Source organism: Spermophilus citellus (genome assembly GCF_964194105.1).
Source record: "Spermophilus citellus genome assembly, chromosome: X".
Taxonomy (NCBI): Eukaryota; Metazoa; Chordata; class Mammalia; order Rodentia; family Sciuridae; genus Spermophilus; species Spermophilus citellus.
Genome location: NC_138190.1, coordinates 142,794,001 through 142,810,416, shown reverse-complemented (window position 1 = coordinate 142,810,416; position 16,416 = coordinate 142,794,001). Strand labels below are relative to the sequence as shown.

General features: G+C 37.1%; 1 protein-coding gene across 6 annotated transcripts in view; it reads right to left on the bottom strand.

The window, feature by feature from the left end:
• The window catches only part of AFF2 (ALF transcription elongation factor 2), a gene marked incomplete at both ends in the record, with an annotated part of 507,666 nt that overhangs the window by 314,743 nt on the left and 176,507 nt on the right, over positions 1-16,416 (bottom strand). For 3 of the 6 annotated variants that reach the window (XM_081277974.1, XM_081277976.1, XM_081277978.1), the window contains 2 exons: positions 2,101-2,961; positions 12,309-12,441. In XM_081277974.1, the coding sequence (XP_081134100.1) occupies positions 2,101-2,961; positions 12,309-12,441 (994 nt within the window). The remainder of the gene's footprint in view (positions 1-2,100; positions 2,962-12,308; positions 12,442-16,416) is intronic. The other 3 variants (XM_081277975.1, XM_081277979.1, XM_081277977.1) reach the window with 1 other exon arrangement.

Sequence of the window (16,416 nt, the reverse complement as noted above, 5' to 3'; positions counted from 1 at the left end):
GCCCAATATTAAATCATACCATAGAAATTAGTATTGGGATTTCTTAATGACTACACAGGAGTAGAACAGAGTAAGATGCATCCAGATAGAATAGAATTAGAGAAATACACCTGAGGATGAATTGTCTAGCTTGTTTACCTTTTTCATGTTATTTGATTAACATTATGGCTTTGAAAATATAATCAAGTAACCATTTTTGAAATTCATTCATTCAACAAATATTTATTGAATATCTACTATCTAGCAAATATTTGCTAAGCACTTGAGATACAATGAATGTATCTATTCCTTGCTCTCAAGGAGCTTACAGTCTAGTGGAGGTGACAGACACATAAACAAGTAAATACAATACAATGAAATAAGTTCCAGTCAGGACGTATATAACAAGCCAATAGCATTGCTCAGAGGAAGCTGGGAGAAAAAGTGATATTTCACAGAGAAAGTAATGACTGAGCAGACCTTAAGGAAAAACAGGACTCTACCAGGAAGACAAAGGAAGAGTGGCAAAAGGCATTCTAACTTAAGGGACAACAGGCAAAAAAAGCAAGGAAGAGTGATAAAGCATGACATGATAGGGAAATATGGGTGGCTCCATAGGTTGGGATTTCATCTGTGTATGACAAAGTGGTGAAATATGGGGCTAGAGGGAATATGAAGCCAGAGTAAAGAGCCTTGTATGTGGGACTAGGAAAGTTTCCTAGATAAAAAGGCATTGAGGAGTTAAAAGGAGGGTCTGACATGGTCTGATCCGCCTGCTAGATCACCTATATGAATAATGGTTAGGAAGAAAAGTGATACTAGAGGGAGGGAGACTGGTGAGGAGGGGCTAGCATAGCAGTCCAGGTGAAAGATTTGCCTCCAGGTGGTTTGAAGGGAGTGAGAGTGGAGAAGAGGTGACAGACTGGAGACATACTGAGGAGGAAGCTTGACAAGACTTGAGAAATGATGATACAAAAAGAAAATTGGCCTCAGAAATAAAACAATATTAAAAACATTCATCCAGACAATACAACCAACAGTAACTGGCCTCCCTTCCTTTCTTTCTGCTCCCATGGTCCACTGAAATCATCACATCTACTGAGGATGAATAAAGTCAGAAGAGCTATGGAGCTCATGTGGTCTGACTTTTCTAATTTAGACAACCTAACTTGGAATCTGTAACACTTCATAGATTGCCTGTCACTCCTACTGAGTAAGAATTGGAATCTGCTTTCTTCTCTGTCTCCATTTAAGTCTTTATTCACCAGCAACAGGAATCCAATCTATAGGCAGTGACTTCTTCCAATCAAGCACTTGAGATGCAGTACATAGCCACTTATACACTGATGTTTTCAAGGAAACCAAATATATATCCCCCAAACACACGCGCGCGCGCACACACACACACACACACACACACACACAGTCATGAGTCATTTCTGTGGGAGAGGTCATGGTCCCTCTGGATTTCTCTTTAACAAGACAATGATTCCTGAGACAGGTAGGATACTTAGTTGTTCTAAACTCAATAGGATTTGGTTGATCACAGTACCTTTTGCTTTGACAGAAGGCGAGAAGGTAATGCAGAAGGGAAGACTGAGGAATACAGAAGAAACATTAAGATCTTACTAAGGAATAGCCCTATAAACATTCATGAGACTAAGATTCTGAAAGAATACCTTCAACTTCTGGTTCCAGAAAAATCACACTTTACATTCTTCTACCTTAAGGAAATTCTGTGCTTTAGGTTTAGGATATACTATTGGCTAGTGAAGACCTATGGTGACTCAATCTTTTCATGAAACTTATACTACTTATGATCAACAAAAATCTCACATGTCATCAATGTATACGTGATAATACTGCAAACACATTTCCCCAAACTGTTTTATAATGCCAATTTTTCTTTTGCTCAGATTGAACTTGTCTTTTGTTATTCCAAATAAAGGCGATTTAACTATATTTGTAGAGTGTTAATCAGATGTCACAAGTGAAAGAAGATCAAGAATCAAACTCTGACCTTGAAGACTATCATATACTGCTTAATAAGGTACATAAAAGCTGCTATAGAGGTTATAAAAGTGTACCCCAAAAAGGAAACAAACTTAAAAAATTACTTACTTCACTTGTTTGAAGGATCGTGAACTTTGGCAGTTTAGTCTTTGAACTGGCTGTGCTGGGTTTTCCATCCAAGAGTGATCCAAATGACAGATTCCCAAAGCTGTTCTCAAATTCAATGGAAGGTTTCAGTGTTGGAGAGATGTCTGGTGCCTGATCCTGTCCATCCATGGGTCTTACATATGCAGTTGGCTTTTGCTGTCCCATATTTGTTTTGCAGTAAAGCCCTGGTGGGAAGTTTTGAACTGAAAGGCCACTGCTAGGGGCTAATAAAGAGGAGGCCACTAGGGGAGACCCAGGTGCTTGCACTGTAAATTCAGAATCTTCTGGAGAATTAGATTGAAAGATTTCTTTGAAAGCATCTTCTCCCCCAGACTTGGGGTTACTGTCTTCCTTTGCAGATGGATTTGACTCTTCAACTGCACCAATCTGGGGCTGTTCTGCTGGGTAGACAAAGAAGTCTTCAAGTCTTGCTTGAGGCTGATCCTGTGTGGAAGTCTGCATCTTGTTTGGCTGACTACTGGCCTGGCTTGCTGGTACTGTGGTAGGATTATGACTATCTCGTGGCCAGTCAGTCTTCGGTTTTCTGTTGCTGTGTATTAGAGTAGAATTCAATATCACGACGGAAGGTGGAGGCATTGGTGCCGTGAGGTGGGTATTATCCTGGTGAGATGGAATCATTCGGTTCTTTTGTTCTGGAAAAAAGCTTGGTTCATTTTTGTTGATGGGAGTCTGGGGCACAGAATTCTTTGGGATTCCCACTAGATGATTCTGATTAGAATGGTTAGTAAGCAAATCCTTCATTTCATCATAGTTTCCCAGCGTGTTCTGGACTCGGTTGGCAAGGGCATCACCTTTGTTTGTCTAAAATAACAAAAAGATGGGGGTGGGAGGAGAGACAATGAATAGGCTTGTGTTTCCTAATGTTAATGCTTCAAACAGATGCCTTAAGCAGACTAGTAGATAGGATTCTTTAAAATTCCTGTTGCCATCTAATTTCATACTTTTTATGTGCTATGTAAGAAAAGAAATCAATAATGCTATTGGAAGAGCCTTTTGGAATGAGCAAGTATGATTAACAACTGGTATATTCCCTGGCCTATACTTAAACATGCTTGCTGGGAGAATGGTTTTCAATTACATCATTTATTCATTTTATCAGAAAAAAAAATATTCTATTTTAGGTCAGATGAGCAGAATTGTTTTATTTTACTTAACAATTAAAAACTTCCCCTTACTGATCAGAGCAATTATAGTGGAATATTCCACTTATCTATGTTTTGAACCTATCAACATTTGTACTACACATTATACATGAGAAAGTCTTAGCCCAATGGGTAAGAACATCAGTTGAGTTTTGCTAGCCTGACTGTACCAAGTTTAAAAGAGGCATGAAATTAAACAACTTCTAATTGTGCTAACATATGACTAAACTGAATCTAATTCCTTTTAATCAAAGAACTGTATAAATTACTGGTGTCTGCCTACATATTCTGGGGCAACTGTGTTTACATATTGGTGATTCATACTCATTTACTTTGAAATGATGCAATTGTTCATCAACAGTGAGTCAAGCTCTCCTGTGTCTTTTCAGTGATTTAGACAAATTATTCAAGAATTTAGATTGTTGCTTAAGTAAATCAAAACAAAGTCATCTTTTCAAAGTGATTCCATGTGTAGGTGTTACAGAAGCAACCAAATCAATCTATGGTCAATCAACAGACTAGCTACACCATCCCCTGTAGGATATACTAATACCATAAAAACAGTTGTGTTATTTTTTAAATAATTAAGCTCCTTCATGGGTGTTTGTAATACAGAAAGCAAAGCTTTCATGACTAAAAAATGTAGGGTAGCTGTATATACTTGGAAATTACTTTGATGATAGCCCAGTTGTTCATCCTCAAAAATGACTTTTGTTATTCTCTTTATATGCCAAAGAGGTTATCAAAATAAGGTGTTGAATTCAGAAGGGCAAAGGACTTGTTTTTGCCTAGGCTGTATTTTCCTGGTCCAAGAAGTGACAACAAAAGTAAGCTACTATTATTCATGGAGCCATGAGGCAACTAGGCCACTAAATGAAGAAGGCACTACCCTATGTGGCCATTAGGTCCCAGAAGCCATAAGCACCCTCTCTATGAAACAGAGGGGTAACTACCTTCCCACTGTTGCACTTTCCACTGAAGACAGATGTTTAACATTTAAGGTATCCCCTATGCTTTCATACTGCCAATCTCCTGATGTATATTGGGAGTTTAACTAACTATCCAAGTCTGGTGGTGTCTCAGTTAAATCTAGGTTTGATTGTGTGTTTGTTGTTCTCTGTATGTGAAGATGGGAAAATATGCAGATGGATGGATGGTGAATTGCCAGAAATGAATGAAATCACCCAGAGAAAGAAAATGTAGAATGAGAAGATTGGGTTCAGGCAAGAACTCTGGGAAACATCAACCTTTAAGAGACAGGGGGAAGAATAGGAGCCAACAAAAGATACCAAGAAGGAAAAATCACACTGAGAAACAAACTAGAAACCTTGGCCTCATTATTGGTACATTCTCCTTGTAACTCATACCATGTGTTAAACCATATAAGACATTTCCAAAGAAACGAGGGCAGTTAGAAAAATATGAATTTCAAAGATTAATTAAAAGTATGCTAAATATATGCTAAGGGAGTTTGTGTGGGATGGAAATCTTTAGAAATTGAATAAATACATTTCAGTTGGCTTATCCTCAAAAACATCTTATATTACATCATATGCAACCTTCTTGCTGAAGTAGTGATTAAACAATTAACATTCTCTAAAATCCTCAACTGAATAATCACTCCATTTTCAGAAGCACATTTGAAAGGCATATTTAAAATGTACAGATGAATAGAAATCACTTTTATTCCCTAAAACTCCCTAGGTTTGTTATTTTTAATGACAGAAATTACTTTGGAGCAAAAGCAAGAATAAACTCTTTGCATATAGCAGTACCCTTCAACAGAGTTTCACAATAAACCATTGGGCAACTGCCAAAACCGGTCTCTCTATTTTGTCCCTAAATATAAAACAAAGAAATTTCATTGTGCAGAAGGCCTAGCAAAAATTTGATATAAGCTTTAAAATTCTGCAGTGTTGCTGTGGCCCCTCCCACAAATTACCCCTGAGTCACTTGACTGAAAGGCTAAGGAACACTGATACCTGACTATATCCAAAGATAGGGTCCTATCAGGAGAAAACACCATTCCATGTCCCTTTTGAAGTGCTTTTATTTTCCAAATGGCTTTGGTTGAAACATAGTTCTACAAAATCAGAACCTTGCCCTTAGGTGCTGAAGAGACCACTATAATACCCCATTTCCCTGAGAAGTCATTCCCCTCTTTCAGGACAGAAAAACTACAGGTCTCATTGGTTTGCAAGCAAGCAAGTCAAATTACTGTTCTTGTTTCAGTAGTACATAGATGGGACATGTTCATCTTATCCTCAGTGGGAGGAAGTACATCTCTTTATTTATGTTTACCCTTACAATGATCTTGGTTTCTGAGGAATTCTTACAATTTTTGCACTTCTAGGTTTGAAAATAGGAGTACTTCTAAACTGACCAATGTCTAAAACTGTGTGTATGTGAATAAAATTTAGGGAAAATTGAAATTTTTTGAACAAGTCTAAAATTCAAGCTACTATAAAGTATATACTACTACAACTATGATTTCTTTCCTGCTCAAAAAATATATATTTGTTAAAGGTCAGAGACCACCTTTTATTCATCTTTATATCCCCAAGACTTAGCACCATGTCTGGTGCATATTAAGTACCCAGTGTATTATTGCTGAACTGGACACAATCAAATTATAACTCATGCCCTGTTTATATCAAAAGAAAAAAATCACAATAGCTTGGACTAAAGGCATATAAATAGAAAGACAAATGTTAGGCTAATTTGGCCAGTATGACTGGACAATAAATTTAAATCTGAGCTTCCTAGCTGCTAAATCAAAAGGGAAAAGCTCGTAAGTTAACAAGTGATTTTTATATCGTAGAAGGAAGCATATCTTTATCCATTAAATGAAGTATATGAGACATTAAATGCCTGTGAAAAGGAACCTTTTATGTGAAAAGGAACCTCTCATTGGCTTATTTACAAGAATCTTTGAGGAATAAAACAAACCATTTTTTCACCTCCAATTTTCCAGAAGATGCAAAGCTGCTTCTCACATGCTTCTTATGAAAACTACAAAAGCAAAAGCATTGCACTAACATCTAGCTTAGTGAAGACATGTCTACATGTTGAGTTAAGGGTCTATGCTAATATAATCTGGGTGTGTGGCTGTCTTGTGCATTTATGACATAGGAGTAGAGCTGTGATAACCTGTAAGAATCAACTGTCATCTCCCTTAGGATAGCTTCCTCAGAGAGCAACTATCTAAATGGGACTTGTGACACGAACTGCATAGCAGGCAATTCAAGGTTGAGTTCACTGGCAACACTTTGTGAGTTGCTAATTAAAGGAAGATCCATATGCTTTACACAACATAAGTGCTGTGGCTTCAAGTAGGAATTACTACGGTCACTGACCTGACAAAATCTGGTAAGTTCAAAATTCTCATGAGGTATGGTTAAGCATAGAGAACTCATAGACACATGGCCTCAAGAAGTCCACTATTCAACAATCACCAACTAAAAGTCCAGTGCAGGCAGCCAGATAAACTCTGTGCCTTCCTACCATTGTAGATGGGCAATGTCCATTTCTCAAGATGTAGATATGAAATCCACTGCATAGAAAACCCAATGGGGCCTGAAATGCATTCATATACTCCTACACAGTGTGCTCTCATTATACACCATAGCAACTTATGATTCACACTAAATGTTCATTTTCACCCTCCAGAGCCTTAGTAATCCTATTAAAGAGGAAGGTATTCTTGGCAGTCTTGATTGAACATCATAAACACGGCAAAGATGAATTTTAGCCATTTCAATCAATTATAGGTTCTTTCAATTTGGCCAATTCTTTACTTCCCGTTCTAGATAATTGGTTGATTCCTTAAAGGTAACCTCTGCAGCCATCATTTTCTAAGTAATCACTATTTGTCTATCATCAAGGAAATGCATTTTCCAAGTATTTTCAGGCATAAATTACATGTCTGTTTTGTGGCTCATGACTAACAGCAGTCCTTCATTTAAGCTTTTTGCCTTTCATTACTTTAGGAAATGCAAACTTCCCTCAGTTTGCTTCTAATGCTATCTACGCAAATCAGCAGTATAATTTCATTGCCAAACTAATGTGCAAGGAAGCTATTGTACCATAGTATTTCTTTTTAATAAAAGAAGCAAAATAATTGGAGTTTTAAAGTTCATTTTTCCTTTCATTTTATTGGGGATAAACTATGTGATTTAGTAATTCCTTTTTTCCCAAATTTAATATTTTACAGTTAATTTCTCTAAGCTGTAAGTTGCTATTTCTTCTTTATTCTAATTATAATAATGACAATACATTGAATTTATGTAGCACTTTACAGATTTCAAAGCAAGGTTATCCAGGTTGTTTTCATTTGTTCCATAAGAAATTATGTGAGTCAGCAAAGAAACTTTGGTGATCATCTGGCCTCTGCTTGCCCTAGCACAAATGACTTTAGGTAATGCACTTAATCCTCTCTTCATCTCAGTTTCCTCCTTCTTATTGAGCTGTGAAAGCCTTAATGTGTTACTATTATTATTAATTGTTATGGTCCACTTCAGAAAGGAGGAAACTGTGGGTTAGAGAAATGAAGCTTCTCCCTGATAGTTACCTAGCAGGTAAACTTATTGAGTCTTCTGATTTCCTGTCAGAAGATAAACAACTTCCTGTTACAGATACAGAATCACAAAGAATTGAGTACAAATCTACATATACCATATGGGAGTATGTGAAGGTACAGAGAAGCCAGTTCACTTCCCTGACCTAAAATTCCCCAAGAAAAACGTGGGGGAAATTTGTGCTCCATTTATTGTAAGGAACTAAACAAGCACATCCAGAAAACCTAGCACAGTTCCTGGCATACAATATGTGCATGCCAGTTCCTTATCAGCCATCTACACTAACATATCTTCATTTTTATGAGGTACTTTTAAAGAAATCCTTTTAAGTAGTGTAGCACAAACTTATAACTTATAAGCCCCAGAAAGAAGTCCCCAACACAACAACCAAATTTGGAGAAAGTCAACATTTTTTCCCATTCTGAATGTGGTAGAGGCAAAGCAAAAAAAAAAAAAAAAGAAAGAAAGAAAGAAAAGAAACCACCTAGGAACATGAGAGATCACTATTTCTTCTTTCTGTAAAGAAAGTGAAATAGTTCCTAAGGACTAGTTGATGAACCATTGATGATACCAGACAAGTGATCAGGTCATGGTTTACACTTTGTATAGCAAGATGATTCCCAAAAGTCTTGATTCACTACCAGAATTTTTCATTTTCAGCTTGTAAGTATTTCTACTACAATTCCAGGGAAGAGTTATGGTATGTCCTCATTTCTACCAATGGACTATTAACCAGCTCTAGGACTCCCATTACCCCTGACACATCCAGATACTCCAAGGACATCCACCTCAGTCTTTGTCTGGGGAGTCTGTGGATGTGCACAACAGCTGCAGTGTCACAAAATGATGGGAAAAAGAGGACTATGTCCCAGTGATTTCCCAGAAAAAAATTGAATATGGACACAGCACAAGATGAGAACTGATCAAACCAAGGATGAAAAAAAAGTTACTAGGTCACAAACTGTTAGCATAATTACTTTCCTTCATAGTTTTGACTCAAGAATAGAGACTTTTTCCCCATAAATAAGCACAAAAGACAGTAAATGACTAATCACACCATAGGCCTGGCTCTGAACTAGACTAAATGTTCCCATCTGTGTCTCTACCTGATGCACCCTTGTAGTATCAAAACAGATGGCTTTTGAAAATTTCTGACAACATTGAGAATGGGTATTTTTTTCAACTACCTTCTCAAGAATACATTGCTATCATCTAAAAATATACATGTATGTATATAAAAAGTCTTGTTAAGAGATGGCAATCACCCTAAAGGTGCAAGACCATTGAACCTTTGTGACTTAAAGTTATGAAAGGAGAATACATCAAGGGTTCTTCACTACATAATAGGGTTAAGGATGGAACAGATATAGAATTTGAAGACTAAAATCTCTTTGTAGAGCTGTGTTTCTAACTCATCCAAAGATAAGATGTAGAACTAACTCATTTAGTTGTTCCTCATTTATCTCTGGAAGAAACAAACTGTCTATCATCCTTTGACCTCACCTCCAAAAATGGAGACCACAACTGCCTGCTCTGATTCCAGTATTCCTTCCACTTTCTATTTTCCCTCATTCTAATGTTTTATCCCCAATCTTCCTACCTCTGACTCAAGATTCTTTACCTATGCTCTAAGTTGTGGTTTGTATGTGAGGTGTCCCCCAAAAATTCACATGTGAGATAATGCAAAAAAGTTTGGAGGAGAAGTGATTGGGTTATAGCCTTAGACTAATCAGTGAGTTAATCCCTGCTGGGATTAACTGAAGTGGTAGGGTATGGTTGGAGGAGATGGGAATTGGGGCGTGACTATGAGTATATATTTGCTTCCTGATCACCCTGATGCTCCTTCCCTCCATCACACTCTCCTGCCATAATGTTCAGGCTCACCTTGAGCCCTGAGGAATAGAGCCAGCCTTTTATGGACTGAGACCTCTGAAACTGTGAGCCCTCAAATAAACTTTTCCTCCTCTACATTTGTTCTGGTTGGGTCCTTTAGTCACATCAGTAAAAAAGTTGACTAAAACTGGTATTTTAAAAGTCTCTCAGGGAATTTGTTCCACTTAGCATCACCTCTCTCTGCCCCTACATCCTCTACCTTCTCCTTCTCCACTTATGTTGGTTCCTTCCCATGGATCTCGAAACATGCTCATGTTTCTCTCACACCAAAAAAAAAAAAAAAAAAAAAAAAAAAAAAAAAAAAAAAATTCCTCCTGGATGTAATTAATCACTTTACTTTCTAACTTATCTTTCTTCCTTTATCCATATAAAATCTCTTCTGCAAGATGAAGTCTATATTGACTGCCTCTCTTTTTAACCATTTCTTGTTTATTCTCCAAACCCTGGCAGTTTGGCTTCCCACAATGACTACCATCAATAAATAAAATGACTCTCTGTAATGTAAATAATAGTTCTCAAATGCCAAATGCAACAGTTTCTTTACAATCCTTACCTTTCTTGATTTATCCAAGGGCATGTAACTAGCAAATCCTTCCTCCAACAATTGTTTGTTCCCTTAGTTTCTATTAAATATTTCTCTGCTAATTCATATCCAACCTATCTGATCATTCTATTTTAGTTTTTCCTGGCCTCTGTTTTTACCACCTGTTTACTTTTTAAATGCTGCTATTCCTCAGGATTGTCTTTCCCCTCTTCTTATTCTATATTCTAATTTGATGATAGTATTAATTATTGTAGCTTTCACTGCCACCTGCATGCCAATAGCAGGTAAATCTCTGTCTTCCCCAATCCCATGAGCTCCAGATTCATATATTCAATGCCCGCTGTGTATTGTTTTCTTGATATCCCACTGGCATCTGAAGCCCAATATACTCACAGCTCACTGAATCATTTTTTTCCTCTACAACAAGAAAAGATGTTCTCCTCCTAAACAACTTTCAATGATATCATCATCCTCTCAAGTAAAAATCTCAGGAATCATTTATACTTATTTCATACTCTCCACACAGCCCAACATCATCTTTAGAAACTGTAGGTCTCTCCTGTTGGGGCCATGCCCTGAATCAAAACATGTAGTGACTTCTCTCCATGCCCAGAATTGTGTTTAAGCTCCCTGGAATGATGGATATTTCCCCTTCCTATCCTTCTAATGGTCACCATGCAGTTGGGCCATCACTTGTTCATGATGATCTCTGCCACTGGCCTAAGAATTCCTCAAAGGCAGAGCCTGTGTTTTATTTCCTGTTGTTTATTGGTCTATGGCAGTGATTAGTGCATAGTGGGACTTCAATTAATGTTCATTCAATTAAACATATATCTAAGTACAAATGTAGTATATAAATTGAATTGATTTGAATAAGAAAAAATTTTTTTTTATGAATTGTGATAGTACTGACAAATTGAAAATCAGTAGCTTAGGTGACCTAAGCCTCTTTGTCAGGTTTCCCACACTTGGCAGGTACCCAAGTATCTCAATCAAGAACTCCTTACTTGTTCTGAATAAGGCAGAAAGATTCTAGTCTCACTAGCCACCAATCTAAACAACTTATTCTCTACTTTGAGGTAGTATCTGACCAAATCTGTCCTCATTAAGAACTATCCTTTTCCAAAAGTCACTATCCTTTAATTGATGCTCTTCTCAAATCAGAATTCTTGAAAATTTTCTCTATTGTCATTTTATTTTTACATTATTTTTGTTTCATTATAGAAAATTACACTGGTACTAAATTTAATGAAAAATGAAACAGCTGCCAGCAATTGAATAAGATCCTTCCATCATAATTTCTTCCCAGTCTCCTCTAACCTCCACCCCTAGTAGAAAGTTCAGAGGCAGGCATTGTAAAATAAATACTTGTAAACATAGCAGTTTCATCACTATTGGAGCTACATACCAGCCAGAATACCAGTAGAAAATTGGCCTAACTAAACTACCTCCTTGGGTTGAGGCAATCTCCTAACCCATGATTATTAACCACCAGGAAAAAGATTGGCTTTTTCCTTTATCTTAGGACAGTGATTTTCAAAGAGCACTCAAACCACTGAACAGCTGCTAACAACCAAGTGAAAAAAGAAAGTAATGTTTTTGCAATGGGTGGCACTGATTGGGAAGAGAAATAGGCATATCTGTTGACATTCTGATGAAGTCTTCAGGGGCTGTCTGGCTGAAAATCAAAGTCCTGGAAAACACAAAGATGGGGCATTCCTTGCTGCAATAATTGTAGGGCAGTAACAGGTTCCTTGGAGACAGGAAGTCTCACAGGTCTCCTTCAAATCTTACCATATTTCTCAAAGAACATGGAATTTGTCTCTGAAGACTTCCTCAGAAAGTTGTAATTACTCCAAATACAGCATATATATGTATTTCACTTGTAAAATATATTATCCTAGAAATTACTTAGGTGCTTTAAAATTAATGTTGATTAGTGATTTCAAAAACATAGTAAGCAACCATTTTCTAGAAAGATAAATTACATACATATTCAGCTACCTTGTAGGGCTCCCCAAAAAGATCAAAGCCTGAAGAAAAGAGATCGTCTTCTTGCTGAACTTCTTGATTCCTCCGCTCCCATTCCCTTTTTTTAAGTGCACTACGGTCCTGTTCATAGTGACTGAAATGAAAAAGAAAGAACAAAAAGAAAAAAGGTTAATTAGTCATGTGAATCAATTAGATGCCCCTTGTTATCAATAAGAATAAAAAACGCAAGTCAACACAATCCAAGTTGATTCTGCAACTGAGGGCAGAATCCTTTTCTTTATTCCCATTGGGTTGAAGATCCTAGATGATTTTTCAGAATAAAGAAAAAAAAAACAGAAACTTTCGTAGTAGAAATTATACTCAGGACCATGCAAGAATGGACAACTTCTTTCTCTTTGTCCTTGTTTATTACAAGTTACTGCATATACCCAAAAAATCAGTCCACTGTGCAGAAAAGTTATAATTTAAAGTTACATCATGTTGCCAACTGCCTAGGGCTCAGACTCCAACAGCTGTCACAAATTCCCAAGGGAAAGGAATTACCTCTACGGAGCTGCAGATAAACTGGAATTCTGTCCTAAGTCCCTAGGCAGAATTAGCCTAATGGAATTGAAGGAGAGCTTAAACTGTCATTTGTAGAAATGAAGCATGGACAAATGGATAACTGAAAATCTCACACACTGCCTTTTTGGTGGTTGTTGTGTTGGTCTTTCTATAGTTTACAATAAGAATCTAAAAGCCTACAAGGGACACTCGTTATAAAGAATGGAAACAGCAATAAAATAAAGGATTTGCCAAAAGTCTTGAATGGCCTAAATGCACAAATGTCTTAGAATAATTCTGTGACTCGTCACATTTCAGTCTTTCCCAATGTAATATCAAAAGCTTCCAGACAACAATTAAGGTATGTTCTGGGACCTTAAGTGTTAAATAATGGGACATCTCCTGATTGAGAAAATTATTTTCTTCCTCATGCTAGACTGCAAATTAAACAGAAATCTGAAATTCTGATAGTATAGGTTGAGTACCCCTAATATGAAAATCTGAAATTCATAGTTTTCCCCAATCCAAAACGTTTCAAGTGCTGATATGATGCTACAAGTGAAAAATTCCACATCTGACTTCAGGTCATGGGGAACAGGTAAAATTTAGGCACACTAAAATATTTTATAAAGTTACCTTCAGGCTAAGTGTGTAAGTAAAGTTCATATGAATATTCACATGATAAGGAATACTCAACCTGTAGTGGATTTTGTCCACTGTTTTTTTTTCTTCTGCTTTTTATGTTAGGCTAATTCAAAGTGAGTACATACACACTGAGCAAACTTAAATTATATAAATATATATAAAATGCCTATCAACCAGGTGCTCTGTAAATGTTGGTTTTCTTTCCCATGTTCATCTTACAATGTTAAGAATTAATTAAATACTTGACATGCACATGAGCATAACAGCTAAAGGAATTACAAGAGAATTACCAATATAAAAGTATAGTCAACAGGTTTTGAATACATCCAAGACCTTAATACCTGTCATTGGCAGGCTAATTTTCTCATGAATATCATAATTTTAATTTACAAAATAAGAGCCTAGACAGAACTAACATCATCAAAATGGCGATATTACCAAAAGTTCTCTATAGGTTTAATGCAATGCCAATCAAAATCCCAATGGCACTTCTTGTAGAAATAGATAAAGCAATCATGAAATTCATATGGAAAAATAAAAGACCCAGAATAGCAAAAGCAATACTAAGCAGGAAGTGTGAATCAGGCGGTATTGCGATACCAGACTTCAAACTATATTACAGAACAATAGTAACAAAAACAGCATGGTACTGGTACCAAAACAGGCGGGTGGACCAATGGTACAGAATAGAGGACACAGAGACTAATCCACAAAGTTATAACTATCTTATATTTGATAAAGGGGCTAAAAGCATGCAATGGAGGAAGGATAGCATCTTCAACAAATGGTGTTGGGAAAACTGGAAATCCATATGCAACAAAATGAAACTAAATCCTCTCCTCTCACCTTGCACAAAAGTTAACTCAAAATGGATCAAAGACCTTGATATCAAATCAGAGACTCTGCGTCTGATAGAAGAAAAAGTTGGCCCCGATCTACATAGTGTAGGGTCGGGCTCCAAATTCCTTAATAGGACACCCATAGCACAAGAGTTAATAACAAGAATCAACAAATGGGACTTACTTAAACTAAAAAGCTTTTTCACAGCAAGAGAAACAATAAGAGAGGTAAATAGGGAGCCTACATCATGGGAACAAATTTTTACTCCTCACACTTCAGATAGAGCCCTAATATCCAGAGTATACAAAGAACTCAAAAAATTAGACAACATGATAACAAATAACCCAATCAACAAATGGGCCAAGGACCTAAACAGACACTTCTCAGAGGAGGACATACAATCAATCAACAAGTACATGAAAAAATGCTCACCATCTCTAGCAGTCAGAGAAATGCAAATCAAAACCACCCTAAGATACCATCTCACTCCAGTAAGATTGGCAGCCATTATGAAGTCCAACAACAACAAGTGCTGGCGAGGATGTGGAGAAAAGGGTACACTTGTACATTGCTGGTAGGCCTGCAAATTGGTGTGGCCAATTTGGAAAGCAGTATGGAGATTCCTGGGAAAGCTGGGAATGGAACCACCATTTGACCCAGCTATCGCCCTTCTCGGACTATTCCCTGAAGACCTTAAAAGAGCGTACTACAGGGATACTGCCACATCAGTGTTCATAGCAGCACAATTCACAATAGCTAGACTGTGGAACCAACCCAGATGCCCTTCAATGGATGAATGGATTAAAAAAATGTGGCATCTATACACCATGGAGTATTACACAGCACTAAAAAATGACAAAATCATGGAATTTGCAGGGAAATGGATGGCACTAGAGCAGATTATGCTTAGTGAAGCTAGCCAATCCCTAAAAAACAAATACCAAATGTCTTCTTTGATATAATGAGAGCAACTAAGAATAGAGCAGGGAGGAAGAGCAGGAAGAAAAGATTAACATTAAACAGAGACATGAAGGGGGAGGGAAAGGGAGAGAAAAGGGGAATTGCATGGAAATGGAGGGAGACCCTCATTGTTATACAAAATTACATATAAGAGGCTGTGAGGGGAATGGGAAAATAAACAAGGAGAGAAATGAATTACAGTAGATGGGGTAGAGAGAGAAGATGGGAGGGGAGGGGAGGGGGGATAGTATAGGATAGGAAAGGTAGCAGAATACAACAGTTACTAGTATGGCATTATGTAAAAATGTGGATGTGTAACTGATATGATTTTGCAATCTGTGTTTGGGGTAAAAATGGGAGTTCATAACTCACTTGAAGCTTATGTATGAAATATGATATGTCAAGAGCTTTGTAATGTTTTGAGCAACCAATAAAAAAAATAAATAAATAAAATAGAAAATAAGAGCCTAGAGTATGAATTAGCTACGCAGTTAAACTAGCTATTGATATATAGAGAGTGTATTATGTCACTACACTTAATTATCCTCCTTTCTCCACAGGAATTCTTGAACTGTCAAATTCAAAGTGTCTTTAATAGCCATATCTTCTGGATAAACAAAACTCATTTCTTTTTTCCATTTTAAGATGGTGGCAACATCTATAGGTTTTTTTTTTTTTAAATGCACTGACACTTTGAAAATACAAACAGTGCTGGACACAGAAGTGTTCACTTGGCCACTCATGAGTATGTTCAGCAAATATTATTGCTGAATGAGGAAGGCAAAGAAAACCTCAAAAGATACCTACCCAATGCCTGGGCCTCACCTCTCTGCCTGTCTGAAAGATGTCAAGTTCAGATACTGGAAGGCAGCCTACCATTTGTACTCTCAGATGCCCTTCAGAGATATTATGCTTTTTGGTATTATCTTTCATTCCCATGTACAAGTTAAGATCAGAACTTCAAGTAGTTGCCAAGTGCCCACTGTCTTCATGTTGGGGGCTGATATGCAATCAAACAGGTGTAGTGACATTTGCAGCCCACTAAGTGTGCAGCACCAGATTGTGCCTGACACCACATATCAGGCAAGGGTAGTCCAATCCCATCAATTTATCAAAATGT